This window comes from Pelodiscus sinensis, chromosome 17 (assembly GCF_052426305.1).
Source record: "Pelodiscus sinensis isolate ZL-2025 chromosome 17, ASM5242630v1, whole genome shotgun sequence".
Classification (NCBI taxonomy): domain Eukaryota; kingdom Metazoa; phylum Chordata; order Testudines; family Trionychidae; genus Pelodiscus; species Pelodiscus sinensis.
The window spans coordinates 11,086,726-11,100,678 of record NC_143068.1 but is presented as its reverse complement, the minus strand read 5'-3'; the positions used below and the strand labels follow the sequence as shown (position 1 = coordinate 11,100,678).

The window sequence follows — 13,953 nt, the reverse complement described above, 5'->3', positions numbered from 1 at the left end:
TGCTACATCATCATAAACCCTGAGGCAAATGCCCAGCTCTCTGAATTATGAGTAGACTGCTTACAGCACACTGACTACCGCCTCCGCCTGGCTCTATTCAAGTAGCTGGGAAGCCAGGGCTACTAGCCAGATCTCCCAGCAGACTGCAGGACCTCTCTTGAAATGAAAAGCCTGAAAGGAGCTTATCTTCATGTCAATACACCCCTATCCAGGCCCCTCTCCATGCCCTCCTGCTCCCCTGATGTTGGCTATTTAAATATTGAACAAGGTGGACTTTAAAATGAGGTGATTGGCTTAAAATGCTTACCCTTCTGCCTAAGCAATAGGCCCCCGAGACCCTCAAGCAGTCCATTTCAGGAGAGTGCCCCGAGACAGGCAACCCTCCTACAGCATCAACAGCAGCCTAAGTTAATCTACACACCATACTGGGGAACAAGCATTTCGAAGCAGAAGTCTCCCCTAGTGCCCCTGCTCTCAGGGATATTGCACCATGCACTCCTGTTTGGAAGCTTCTGTGGGTGGGGAGGAGTTCTTTGGATACGTCAGACACCAACCGTGCAGCCAGGGTTCTATCTATACACAGAAGTGGAGGCCTACGGAAAAGACCTGGGTCACTAAGCAGAGTTTGGGGTTTCCTGTTTCTGAAAACAAAACTGGACTGTTATGTTTTCAGAAACGGTTTATTCCTTGGGTCCCCTCCTCTCCGCTAAGAAAGGTTTATAAAATAACCTGCCCTTTCCAGAAGAATCATTCTCCACATGTACACGTGCAACAAACATGGGCAGCCGTGAAGGCTGGTAGCTAGCATTATTACAGTGCTAGTTCTTTTCCCTTAACAACATTAAAGACCAAAGCTCGGTTGCCAGTTTTTGTCATAAGACCTTTAAAGTTGATTTCATGTATTAAAACTCTACAGTCTAGATACACTAACTAGATACATTAATGTTTTGCAAAAAGCTTTTTAACACCTGCGGGCCAGCCATAGCTCATGCTTTGAATATGGCGGCAAGAAATTCAACAGTGAAGTTTCTGTCCAACATGGTAGCCAAGTGAGCCAAAAGACTCTTCAGGGCAGTGGTCCCCAACCTATAGAGGCTCCCGGGCGCCCGGGGGCGGGGCCACTCACGCGCTGGGTGTCTGGGGGCGGGGCCACGCATCCTGGGGCACGCCAGAGGCGGGGATGCCCTTGCACCCGGCGCCGGCATGTGCCCCAGGGACGGGGCCACCCGAGCGCCTTGTGCCGTGGGCCCGGGGCCGTTGCTGCCGCCCGAGCCACACGCCTGGGGCCGGCACCGGCGCCGCGCGCCCGCATGTGCCCCAGGGCTGCGGCCGCCCGAGTGCTGCGCGCCCCGCGTCCGCATGTGCCCCGGGGCTTGGGCCGCCCGAGCGCCGCGCACCAGGCACCGGTGCGTGTTGCGCGCCGGGGGCAGGGCCAGCCCAGGTTGTCGGCAGGCGCACACAAATGCCCCGGCGGGCGCCATGGCGCCCGCGGGCACCCCGTTGGGGACCACTGCTTCAGGGGAACAGTTTCAAAGCGGGCACTACTACTTCATGCCACAAGTTTTTGTGATTTTTGTGCGACTGCTGTGGCCAATGCTTAGGGAGGTTGTGTGGCAGGTAAATGCACAGATTGCATTTAGATTTTTAGACCCTTAGCACTATCAGGTCTCATCTGCACCCTGAGACGACCTTCAAAGAGATTTCCCTGTCCTCCAGTCATCCCAGCCACAATCAGTCTCTTCTGTACCACGGACAGAACAAGCTCTTTAGAGACACCCAAGAAGGCAGGTCCCCAACCACAACACCCGGCAACTTAAAAACACCGCAAACCCTTTTCAATTACCTGCCCAAGGTCCAAGGTGACATTGACTTGGTTGAACTCCAGCCCCCGAGAGAGGGGAGGACTCTGCCACCAGCGCTCCGTTCCATCGATGGCGTTGGTGATGGGGTGAGCCTTGTTGCTGTTTGTTGATGTGCAAATGTCGCAGTACTGCCCCTGTCGGAAGAAGCAAACGGGCGGTTAACACAAGCCCGGAGCGGCTGACACATTCCAGGTTGCAGACACTGTTTGTTCCCAAAGAGCCCCAGACCCCAGATTCTTACCAGCTAAAAGGGATGAGAAAAAACTATCAAGAAGTGGATGTGGTACCTAGATGGCTCAGCAGCCTCTCCACCACCCTCTCCCCAAAGACGACCTGTATCCTTTTAAAGATGCACATTCTCTCCACACATGTTCTCTTTATACTCACATCAAGCACTTTTCATGGGGATCTCACCATCCAGGACGAGTTAGCCACCGCCCGCAAGTCCCATTATTGCAGGCAGCACTCAGCGGAGGTGCTGCCTTGTGACCGCTCCTAAACGGAGGGTGAATGAAGCACATTGCCTATTGGAAATGCTACAGCACTGGGGGAAGGAGAGGCCTTGGGGTCCAAACCTGAGGGTCCTTTGAAATAAGCAAACATGTCTCCCTTTCCTCATCTGGGACCAGAAAACCAAAACAAAATGGGGACGGAAGAGAGGAATTTACAAGGAAAGCCCTTTCTGCTATGGCCCTGCTTGGACGTAACAGCCAACAAGCAGGTAACATCCAACGGCTGGCCAGGCAGGCCAGCTTTGTGATCTCATGAGCAGCAACAGGGCCTCTCGCCATGAGTCACTCGTCTCCCCGGCGCAGTGTGGGTTGCTAGGATACCAATAGACCCCTGGGCATGCAGCCAAGGAGGGGAGAACCCTCTAACACAGTGTTTCTCAATCTTTTTATAGAAAGTACCCCTTTACAAAAAATAAGCACCCCCAGTTTTCAGACACACAATATTTTTTTCTACCACTGCAACACATTTGTTTAAACAACTTAATCGTAGCCAGGCAGGCAATGAAATTTTGGGGTATAAAAAGTACAAAAATAATAAAGTGCTGTAAAATATAACACAAAAATTCAGCTCTCTCCAAATTTCAGTTGTGTTGACGTACCCTCCCAGACTTCTCTCGAGTACCCCTAAGGGTACTCATACCAGTGGTTGAGAAACACTGATATAACATATAGGCTGGGCCCAGGGCAACCTCAGACAGGCGCAAAGCGTGTTACACCAAAAACAGGGTTGGGGGCCACGTTGAGGGGACCTGCAAATAAGCCAGGAAACTGATGAGTTAAGAGATGAGGTCCTCTGTCCTGTCACTTGAGTCATCCTGCTATGAACAGCACACAAAGGAGCTCTGGTTTCTGACAGTTTCCCTTTAAAAAAAGGTGGTAACCACTGGGCTAGTACATCAGCCGCATCTGTCCTACAGATAGTTTTAATATTACACCAGGAATCTCTCTCCAGGAACAACCCCCTCCCCCCAGGGCTGCAGTAAGATAGTCATTGCACACAATAGCCATTGTCATTTCCACAAACTCAAAGGTCTGGATGAGCTTTCAAGTCAAAAAGGAATCTGAAAATTCCCTGCATTGTTCCCTGTAGACGTGCACTATGTTATTTACAGGCAATTATGCAACACGAGCTGTTCCGAACAAGCCCACCTTTTAATTAACTCGGCTAGAGATACGAACATACCAGACAGTGAAGTACAGAGCCAAGGAATGGAGACAGTCAAAGCTGCCCAATGTAACACTGCTTTCTGCGCACCAAGACCTTGCTGTAATGCAGAGACTCAGAACAAGGACCTTTTAAACAAACCTCTAACAAGGGCACACAGACAAGCCAAGAACAGACAACAGAAAGAAAAGACTCGCTGAAGAACAGACCAGCTAAAAGAAACCTGTACAACAGGTTGCAACACGAATTAAATTTCTAGCACCAAGCACAAACTACAGGCTTGTCACAAAAGGAGGATGTTAAAAAAACCTGGAGAAAAATGCAAAATCCTCAAATTCTGAAGTTCTTCAAATTGAGTTGCATTTTGCACAACCCTAGCAACGACATGCAGTTGCCACTTCAAGTTTAACAATGGACTGAAAATTAAAGAAATGCTGCTCTACTTTACTGATGCTGCAAATGTTCCTCTGTGGCATTTACTCATGCAATGTCTACACTATGAGGGTTTTCCAGGAGGTATCCCGAAAAAAACTCTGCCACATCCAGGGAACGCGTCTGCTCTTCCACTCTTCTGCAAAAAAAAAAAAAAAAAAAAAAAAAAAAAAAAAAAAGAGCAGATGGGCTTTTTTGGAAGCCCTGTTCTCCTTTCACGAGGAAGAAGGATTCTTATGAGACAGAGGCTTTTCCAAAATTTGGCTCAGTGCAGACAGGCCAATTTTTGGAAAAGCCTCTTCCGAGAAAAAAGAGCATAATTTGTGTACCTTTTTCCGATAAAACCTTGTAGTCCTAATTGCAGGACTCAAGGTTAACATCTCAATGACTGACTTGAATTGCTATTAAATGGTGTAAATTGGGCCCGACAGTACTCTTCCCAAATGTTTAGACAACCAATCTATTAAAAAGAGGAAAACTGATCATTTCTAGCTATGCAGTGAGTAAAACTCATTCAGTGGCGTGGGAACATTTTTGGGGGTGGGGAGTGCTGACACCTTCCCTTACATCTGTCCTTTCCCTCCTCCCCACCTCCGCAAGCTGAGGCCAGGAGCAAAGCTCTGTCACGCAGTGCTAACAGCCGGAACCTGGAATAGGCATGGCAGCAGAGTCCCTAGTGCACAGGGCTGGCAGCAGAGTCTCCAAAGCACAAGGTGGCAGCGAGGTCCACATGGGTGGGGCAAAGCTCAGAGCAGCAGCTTGGTCCCCAAAGCATGAGGCGCTAAGCAGGGAGCCTGGGGGTGCTGCAGCACCTTCCGTATGAACATATTTACGGGCAGATTATACACTGAAAATATGGCACTGGGCACTGGAGATTCAGATAAAAAAAGGGCCGAGCTTCTGAAGTCAGAACTGACAACTGTGTTTTAAAAACAAAAATGCAGGTCTGAGAAGTGTAACTCTAATCTGTGGAAACAGCTTCAGACAGCAGTTCTCAGCACAGGAGCGAAGGGGAGGGGGAAACCCAGCAAGGTAAGCAACAGAGTGAAAGAACTATTGAACAGGAGGAACTATTGAAATGGAGGAAGTTGCAAGAGAGTTTAAAGGCACATAATAATGGTGCTATCAGAACAAACGGCAAGGGGGATGATAAGGAGAGAGTTTAAATGGAAGAGGAACCTTCAAAGAATCACCGGCCTGATCCGCTCCCACTGAAGTCAAAGAGAAATCTCAAGTCTCCTCTGTGCACAGAGACAAGCCCAAAGCCCTGCTGAGCTTGACAGCCTTAGGGAAAGCAGCTGGCTTGTCCTGGCTTATCTGGCCTTGCCCTGACCTATTCCCAGTGCTCTTCATCTAGTTTACCAAAAACCCTGAGGGACATGACCCCTTTTGGGATAACAGGTGGCTTTGGAGAAAGTAAATGGGTTGGCTGGGAACGTCCTGGGTGACCTTTCCAAATGAGACGGGTGCACGATTACCTCCACTGTGCATGCAAATCAGATAAATGCACACATTTGGCATCCACATGGCTGTTGTTCCAATGATGGACGTAAAATCTGTTTAATCCGTTAACCTCTTAAACAGTGGCAGGCAGGGGAAGGGGGATGCTCCAACCGATCCCATCCGACCTACCACAGCCAGGGCAGAGAGGCCCCTCCACCACAGGGGAAACTGCTCTGGCCAGGTTGGAGCATCCCCACGCATTACGCTGGTCTGGCCAGGCTGGAGCACCCCTACCCATAGCATACCAGGCCGGGCCCACCGTGGATGGAAGCTGCTCCAACTAGGTTGGAGCACTCCCTGCCTGCAGCGAGTGGGGGGCTGATCGAGCCCTTGCTGGTCAATTGTAACAGGTAAGAGTGATGCTTACCAGTTAACCATTCACATCCCTTGTTCCAATTAGGGATGTAAGCGACTAGTCGACTTGTCACAATTCCCCCACCACCACCATGAAAGAGGCAGCAGAGGGTGGGGAGTAGGATCTGGTGCTGGGGGGAAGTCAGCTTAAAAGCCAGTTCCCCCCAGCACTATCTCTGTGTGGAGAAGGGGTAGGAGTGCAGCGGGGATCCTGGTGCAAGCTAGAGACTCAAGCAGTCAGCACGCGCCCTGCTTTTCAAATGTACAAGAGCCCCAGAAGGCAAAGCACGGGGCCAGCAGGGGAATCAAACAGTTCCCCACTGGCCCCGTGGTCCCTGCTTCTGAAATGAACTCTTGTCCATTTCAAAAGCAGGGAGTGCGGGGCCAGCGGGGGACTGTTTGAGTCCCGCCTTCCCCCCATCCCTGCATTCCTGGTGGTGCTTCCACCTTTCAAATGTAGCAAGAGCCCCTAAGGGTCTGAGGTGGAGTCAGAAATGAAGGGTTCAGCATATGGGGCAGGTTTGCCAGTGAGTGGGATAGGGATGGGGCTGCGGATGCAGGATCTGGTTGGGACATGGGGTGCAGGAAGGCGTGAGGGTGGAATGTCTGGCCAGTGGGGAGGATGCAGGAGCAGGCTGGGGGTGTGGAATCTCAGCGGGGTGCGGGAGTGAAAGGCTGGGGGTGCCATATCTGGGCATGAGGGAGCATTTACTTGCCTTTCCACCCTGCACCATGTCCCAGGCATGGCCTCCCGCTGCTCCCACTGCTCGGATTCCACAGTCCCCGCTGGTCCCATGTTCCCTGCAGTGCTTGTGCTCGAGTCCCCCTCTCGCCCTGTGCTCCCTTCGGCACTTTAGCCGTGGGGCTCTTATGTACATTTCAAAAGCAGAAGTGGCCACAGTGGAAACTGGTGTGAGCAGGGATTCCTTCAATCCCCACTCAAGCCGTTTTCCCACTGCACCCGATTTCCCACCCGCCGAGATGGTGCTGGGGGGCAGCGGGCTTTTAAGCCAGCTCTCCCCCCCTTGTTACCTTTCTCTGAGAGGCAGCGGGGGGTATGGAAAGAGTGACTAGTCAAGTTATGTTATCAGACAGTTGACTAGTCACTTACATCCTTATTATGCACATGGATGGGAAAAGTTAGATGGAACATTGGTTGTGGGCAATGTAATTACCAGGAAATGCCAACATCTCTACACTCCACATTGCTCTCTAAGGAGCAGGATTTTTGGAACATGTCATGGCAAAATCCTTAACACTGCAGCTATTACATAGGCAGCAGGATGTAGAATCCAAGTGCAAGGGTAGAACATTTCTCTTGCTGCATTTCATTACATGCATATGGAGGGGGATTGATATCTCTCTCTCGCCCTCCCTCTCCCGTTTTCCTGCGGGATGATAAGAGTGATATCATGACTCACTCTGCATCCCACAGCCCCTCCCTTTACCCTCAGCCATGTGGCCTCCACTCTCCCTGTGGAGCTGGGGGCCATGCAGCTCCCCTCCTCTTCCCTCTGCCCCAGTACTCAGGGGAGCCACAGGAGCTGCAAGCCATGCGGCCTCCCCTTTACCTCGTGCTCAGGGGGTGGCCCAACCCCCTTGGCTGCTAGGAAGAGAGCCGGGCCTGGCCACGAGGCCTCAGCCTGGCCCAATCCTCTCGGTGGCCGGGGCAGAGAGCCGGACCGGGTCTGGTGCACCACAGCACAAGCCTTCCCCACCTGGCATGGCCTCACCTGGGAGAGGGGGACTTCAGGTTAGACAGCAGGGAGTGGAGGCAGAGAAAAAAGGCCGGGGCTGGCACAGCCGTGGACAGGGAGGGAGAAAGTTCCTAGGCTAGCGCGGCCAGAGGCGGGGAGAGAGAAAGTGCCCAGGCTAGTGTGGCTGCAGCCCAGCCCTCCCTGGTGACCGGGGGAGGGGGGATGAGGGAGAGCCAGAGTTGCCTACACCCAGTGAGAGGAGGTTTGGCGAGCATAGCAAATAGTGGGCACAGCCCCCTAGTGAAGTTTAATCAGAAAGTCGCTGTTATGGGACTATCCATACTCTTCATGAAAATATCCTTATGACTATGCATAACTGGAAAATGCTTTATGCAATATACTTCTTGTGTGGCATCATTTGAAAAGTTGTAATCTACTGAGTATGATTATCTCATTGGTGTTCATGTATCATTCCTGTATTTGAAGTTAGAAATATGAAGTATAAACCTGTTTTACTAATACAGGCCTGTTAATTGACGCCATTGAGCGCATTTCAGAAACTTGATGGTTCATGGATAAGGACAAAGATCTATAAATGGACTTGTTTTTCCTGTTTATTGACCTGTCCATAGAAGGTGCCCAGATTTCCCACAAGGACATGTATTTAGGTGACCTGATCCGGAGACCCCACCTTGGTCCTTGTACTTTTGCTCTGAACGTGAGAAAAAGATTCCCCTCCTTGGGCAAAACCGTGGGAAAACCACAACAAGGTGCTGCTGCCAAACAGGTCATCCCTCCTTACCACCTAAGATGACTGCTGGAAGCATCTAAGACTACACAGGAGGAAGGATCAAACCCAGTCTTGGAGGCTTTCCAGACTGTAAAAAAAGATTATTAGAACGACTGTTAGGGCAAGATATTACAATTAACAAGTTTCTCTGTATATTAGGCTTAGCTGGTGCATTTTATTTTGGGTAATAACTTAATTTGTTCTGTATGCAGTTACTTGCAACCACTTAAAATCACACTTTTTATACTTAATAAAATCACTTTTGTTTATTAATAGACCCAGTGCGCATAATCGTTACCTGGAGGGACAAGCAGCTGTGCATCTCTCTCCTGCCGTAAAAAAGAAGGCAGACAATATGAGCTTGCTCAATATAAAAAAAAAAAAAAAAGCTTCATACGGACAAAATAAGATGGATTTAGCTAGGGTTTTGGTCCCCGTTGGCTTGTGCACCTACGTGCTACGGCAACTGACTTTAACTGAGTCTTCCCCGAGCTAAGCTAATCTCAGTGTCTGTGTTACACTGCATAGGGCTTTGACCGCACCTCTGTGTTACACTGCATAGGGCTTTGACCGCACCCCAGCTCATTAAGACAGAGTTAAAGGGGGCATCCGAGGAGGTAGGAAGATTGGATGAGTGGTATTGCAGCACATCGGATGACAGTCTCACAAGGATCTGTGACTGAACCGGTCAGTGTCACTTTTTTCTGATCAAAATCTGATGTGGTTTATCTTCTGTCCCCCATTCAGTCGATTTCAGTGGTTTTGAACTGGGGTCCAGGACTCCTTGGGGAGTTGCGAGTAGGTTTCAGGGGAAGGGGGCAGCCGCCAAGCAGGGCAGGTGTTAGACTTGCTGGGGCCCAGGGCAGAAAGCTGCAGTCCCATGATATGGGATGGAAGCATGGGCAATATAGCTTCACTGGGGCCCCAGGCAACTTTCCTGCTAACTACCCCTAATGCCAGCCCTGGCTTTTATATGCAGAAAAACAGCTAATGTGGCACAAATGAGCCATGGCCTTTTTATTGCATGTTGGGGTGGAGGTCGCTCAGAAAAAAGTCGAGAGCCCTGGTCTAGTGGGCAAATTCACAGCTCATTATGGCAAGACAGCTAGCAGTGGGCAGAGCTAGTGGACTAGAGGCAAGAGCTGTACAAATGTCTCCATGCAGTTCTCTCAAGAAACCTCATTTCTGACTAGAGATGTTAAAATGCATGTATTTTGTAAACATATAACCGCTGAATTTTTTTCCAGCGGTTACACATTTACATGCGGGGATGAAGTGGGAGCCAATGCTCATTGGTAACCGTGTACTTGGGTACGTGTTAACATCCCTAGTTCTGACTTGCATAACTCCTGCCAACTGCAAAACCTACCACGATGAAAAATGCTGGCACCCATCTGGGAGTCTAGAACGAACTCTGATTTCATCATATTCCCAACAGATCTGTAGCCTGCTGTTTAAACTATGCCAGGAACTCTACAAGTTCCTAAGCCAGTATAATTAAACAAAAACAGGGGTTATTAGGAATTTATGGAGGGAAAAATAGGTAGTAGATTTCCCGCTCCAAAAAAATTCTACTACAATGTTAACTGGGGGGGGGGGGGGGAACTGACAGAACCTGTTTATTAGATTGACAAGCTATAACATTTATCAGGCAGTCAATCCAACCAACCTCTGTCTCTTAACAACCATGCCCCTTTGAAACTTCTTGAGCAGCCATCGAAATTCAAATTTACAGAGCTCTCACCCAAAAACCCTGTTCCCAGTGTTCCCCATAGGCTGTGTGCTTGGGCAGCCACACAGGAGAGATTCAAATGCTGCCCAGCTGATTAGCAGAGTGCCCACAGCCAGCAGCAGGTGTGCCTACTTGTGGTGCACATCTGCACATGCCTTAGTGTACATAAAATTTATTCTGCACATTGATGGAAACATTTAATGGGAACATTGCTCCTGACTTTGGCTGCAGTTTGTGTGGAACAATACACAAGAGAGCAGGTGAAGGGGTTAGGCAAGGAACTCCAGTGAAACACAGAGTTCATTATTGTCGCTTAAATTGAACATTTCCCTACCACCACCTCCCTCATTGCTTTAGTCACTGGGTGGTGTGGAAATCCTCAACAGGGATGAATTGACAACTCTGACCTTTGCCCCAATACCTCTTTATTCCTTCCTTCCCTTTAGGTGCTGCCTGTAGTCATGGAAAGGAGCCACTACAAAAGGCATTTTCTAAAGCTTTCAGATTGACCATAGAATATCAGCCATGGAAGCAGAGCTCAGATCAAAGCACTCCTGTGTCAAAGCTGCACAGGAGGACAGGGGGAGGAGATCACTACAGTACCTCAAAGATTAAAGAACCATGTTTGTTTAACTGGAAATAACGGGTAAGATTTAAGAAAACTACTATGCTCGTGCAAAGCTTCACTTGAAGGGCATGAGTCACAATTTGCAGTGAGCACCACACAGGTCATTAGACTCTGAATGCTTTATTTTAGCCATTATTTAATGTAGTCCATTATAAGTTAGGCTAGATAACATAACGAATAGCCACTGACTTTATGTCAAATGACTAGCCCTTAATGTGTAATAAACCCCCATGTTGCTAACTGGGTTTTATTTTTTTATAAATCTCATTTTACTGGTTTTACTCATCAGGAATTTAGATTCTGGTGGCAACTGCACACAGACCAGCAGACACTTTCCAGTTATCTTCCTCTCTAAGCCTTACATTAATAAAAGCACAGTACTGCAGTTCCAACAACTATGTATCAGTCGCTGAACCCTTACCCACATTCAGCAACTACAGAAAAAGGCAGTCTTTGCCCAGTTCAGTTTTATTTTAGATTGTTGCAATATACAGGTCTGACACACAAGTCTTCTAACAACTGTAAAGCAATACAATGGAAGGAGGAGGATGGAGCCTGGCTTTTCCACAGTGACGACCTTAAGAACGGGCCATGGACACAGGACTTTGCCCTATAGTAGCCAGAAAATTCAAAGTAGCTAAAGCAGTGGAGACTCACAGGGTTTTTCAGAAGCAGATTTTCCACATGGGCCAAATTCTCCTATTTGACCTGTTAGGATAACAGCTGCATGCAAGCTGTTTTTTAAAATGTCTCCCTCTGCTTATTAACAGGCCGAGCAGGGTCCTATTGCTCCAGGTAAACCAACACTCCATCTCTACCCAGGAGGAGCCACTGGCAAACAGCAGTTGTGTTGTTCATGTTGCTTAGATTTGTTAATGCTTTTTTTCTTGTTCCACAAGAGGATTTTAGATTCTTCTATTTGCTTCCCACTACTCTGGCTGTTCTCATGGGATTACAGCACAGCTAGGATTCATGGAACTAAAGCTCCAATGTTATAAATCCTAGTGCAACTAACTGGTCTCCCTGCCTTCCAAGATGCCCATGGCTGTTAAAACACACTGCACACAAATAACTGAGTATCACAGCATTTTTTGCTGTCTGCATTCCAAGGAGGTTCCCAGCTACATGTTCCTGTTATCAACTTAAACTGGGACTCATGGGAGCGGGGTAAACCTTTTTATAAGCTGATATCAGGTGACTATTACAAGCCCCAATTTCCTCCAAAAAGCTCAACACAAGCAGTGTCTGGGTTACATGCCCACATTATTAAATATTAACATGACCACCGAGGTCTGATGATTGTGTTCAAACCAATTCAGCAGTTTCCACTTGCCCTAGATTTCAATACAAAACCTGACACCTTTAAAAATAATGCCATGAGACCCAATAGGCTGCGTTTCACTTGTACAATTTCTGGCAACCCTGGAGCATTTCTAGTAACCCTGGGAAAGGAACACGTGTTCCCTTTTCCCTGCAGCCTTTGAAAGAGAAACCAGGTTTGGAGAATTCCGAAAAGATGCCTCACACTAGCTAAGCGAAAAAGTGCGTGGGAGGGGGCGAGCGAATAATATCTCACCGGCGTTTCTTCTGATCCCTTCAAAGTGATCTTCTACAATTAACCCTAGAATGGCGCTAAAGAAAACGAAGACTCTGCAAAAAAGCAACTGCCATTTGCAGGGCGCAAGAACCTGGGAAAACTCTCAAGACCCTCACCTGCTAAATTGCTCGCCTGGTAACTAGTGGCATAAAATGGTCCAGATAATTTGTTGCAGGACTTCCCCCCCCCCCCTTCTCCCCCCATCTTTTCTAAAAGGAAATGTGAGCTAATTCCACAAACCCAGTGAAGCTGAAATCTACCTTTGCAAACACATGCTGATGGAAGAAAAACAAAATATTGATTTACACTGGGAAGGGGGAGAGTCTGGAGTAAAGAAAGCCCTTCTGAAGAATAAATTCATCCCCCCCCCCCATCCATCCCTCGGAGCCAGACGTATTCATAGGACATTGACTGCAATTCAGCTTTGCTAAAGCATGGGACGAAAAGTCCTTAGGGCGAGACCTGCTTCAACCCATCCCCTTGGGAGGCGAGCCTGGGCCATTCAACTTAACAAACAAAGTTTCCTCCACACACTTCTCCCCTGCGCCCTTCGCTGGGGGGGGGGGGGGGGCAGAACAAACGGGAGGAGAAGGCGCCGGGGACGGGGGGCACAAACACGGACCCTTCACAGGCACTTCCCCAAACGCTTTGTGCGCCTCTGGCCCGCGGGTCCTTTCCCGGCGGGGGAGGAGAGCGGACCTGCTCGCACCGCCCCGGATGCGCTAGGGGATGGAGGGGGAGAGCTCGGGACAGGTGCCCTGGACCAGCCGCCCGGCGGGGCTCCTACCTGGATGGTCTGGTTGGGGTCCCCGCCTACCACTGGCCCGCCGACCAGCTTGCAGTACAGATCCTCCACGGCGCGGGGGCTCCTGCCGCCGCCGGCGGGCTCTTCCCCGCAGGTGGCGGTGGCGGAGATCCGGGTGCTCTCGGCCAGGTTGAAGTACGGCGGGTGCAGGCTGTAGCCGTTCCCGTTCCCCTGCAGGGAGACCCGCGGGGGAGCCGCGCCGGCGGGCAGCGCCCCCAGCAGCAGCAGCGCCAGGGCGGCTCGGATCCTGGCCGCATCCATCCCCCGCCTCGCCATGTTCCCCGAGGCTGCCCGGAGCGGGAGCGAGGGGTCGCGCCTAGGGCTGCTCCCCGCCGGGGCGCATCGCTGCGGAGAGATGCCGGCGGGCGCGGGCTGCACGCAGCGCAGCGGCCGGGGGTGGGTGTTTGCCGGCGCGGAGCCCAGGCAGGGCGGTCTAATCAAGCGAGGAGCCATCAATCTCCGCGCCCTTCCCTGCCCCTCCCCGGGGCCGGCTCCTGCCCCTGCCGCCGCAGCTTTGCAAACTGCTCCGGCGGCAGCCGCCCCCCGGGACGAGGTGGGGGAGTGGCCGTGGGATTGGGCAGGCGGTTCTGCTGATTGTCTTGTGGTTAACCCCTTCGAGCACGCATGGCCAGAGCGGGTCCCCTCCCCCGAGTTGCTCAATGTCGAGATGAAAAGTTTCCCGAGAGGGGGGAGAGATCTATGGAGCCGATCTCAAGGGAAAAAGTTTCAGAGGAGTAGCCCTGTTAATCTGCTACACAAGAAAACAAGGAGTGATCCTATGGCACTTTACAGACTAACAGAGATAGACTCATGAGCTCTGTGGGCAAAAACCCCACTTCATCAGATGAACTGGGGGGAAAAAGTTGGTTCAGTATC

At 50.2% G+C, this 13,953-nt stretch overlaps 1 protein-coding gene across 2 annotated transcripts in view; it reads right to left on the bottom strand.

The window, feature by feature from the left end:
• LAMA5 (laminin subunit alpha 5) overlaps positions 1-13,609 on the bottom strand; it is a 190,149-nt gene extending 176,540 nt beyond the window's left edge. Inside the window, exons 1-2 of one of the 2 annotated variants that reach the window (XM_075901089.2) lie at positions 13,060-13,609; positions 1,844-1,996 (exon numbers count right to left, since the gene is read on the bottom strand). In XM_075901089.2, the coding sequence (XP_075757204.2) occupies positions 1,844-1,996; positions 13,060-13,530 (624 nt within the window). In that variant the 5' untranslated portion in view covers positions 13,531-13,609. The remainder of the gene's footprint in view (positions 1-1,843; positions 1,997-13,059) is intronic. The other variant, XM_075901088.2, reaches the window with a different exon arrangement.
• Positions 13,610-13,953: the final 344 nt, after the last annotated feature.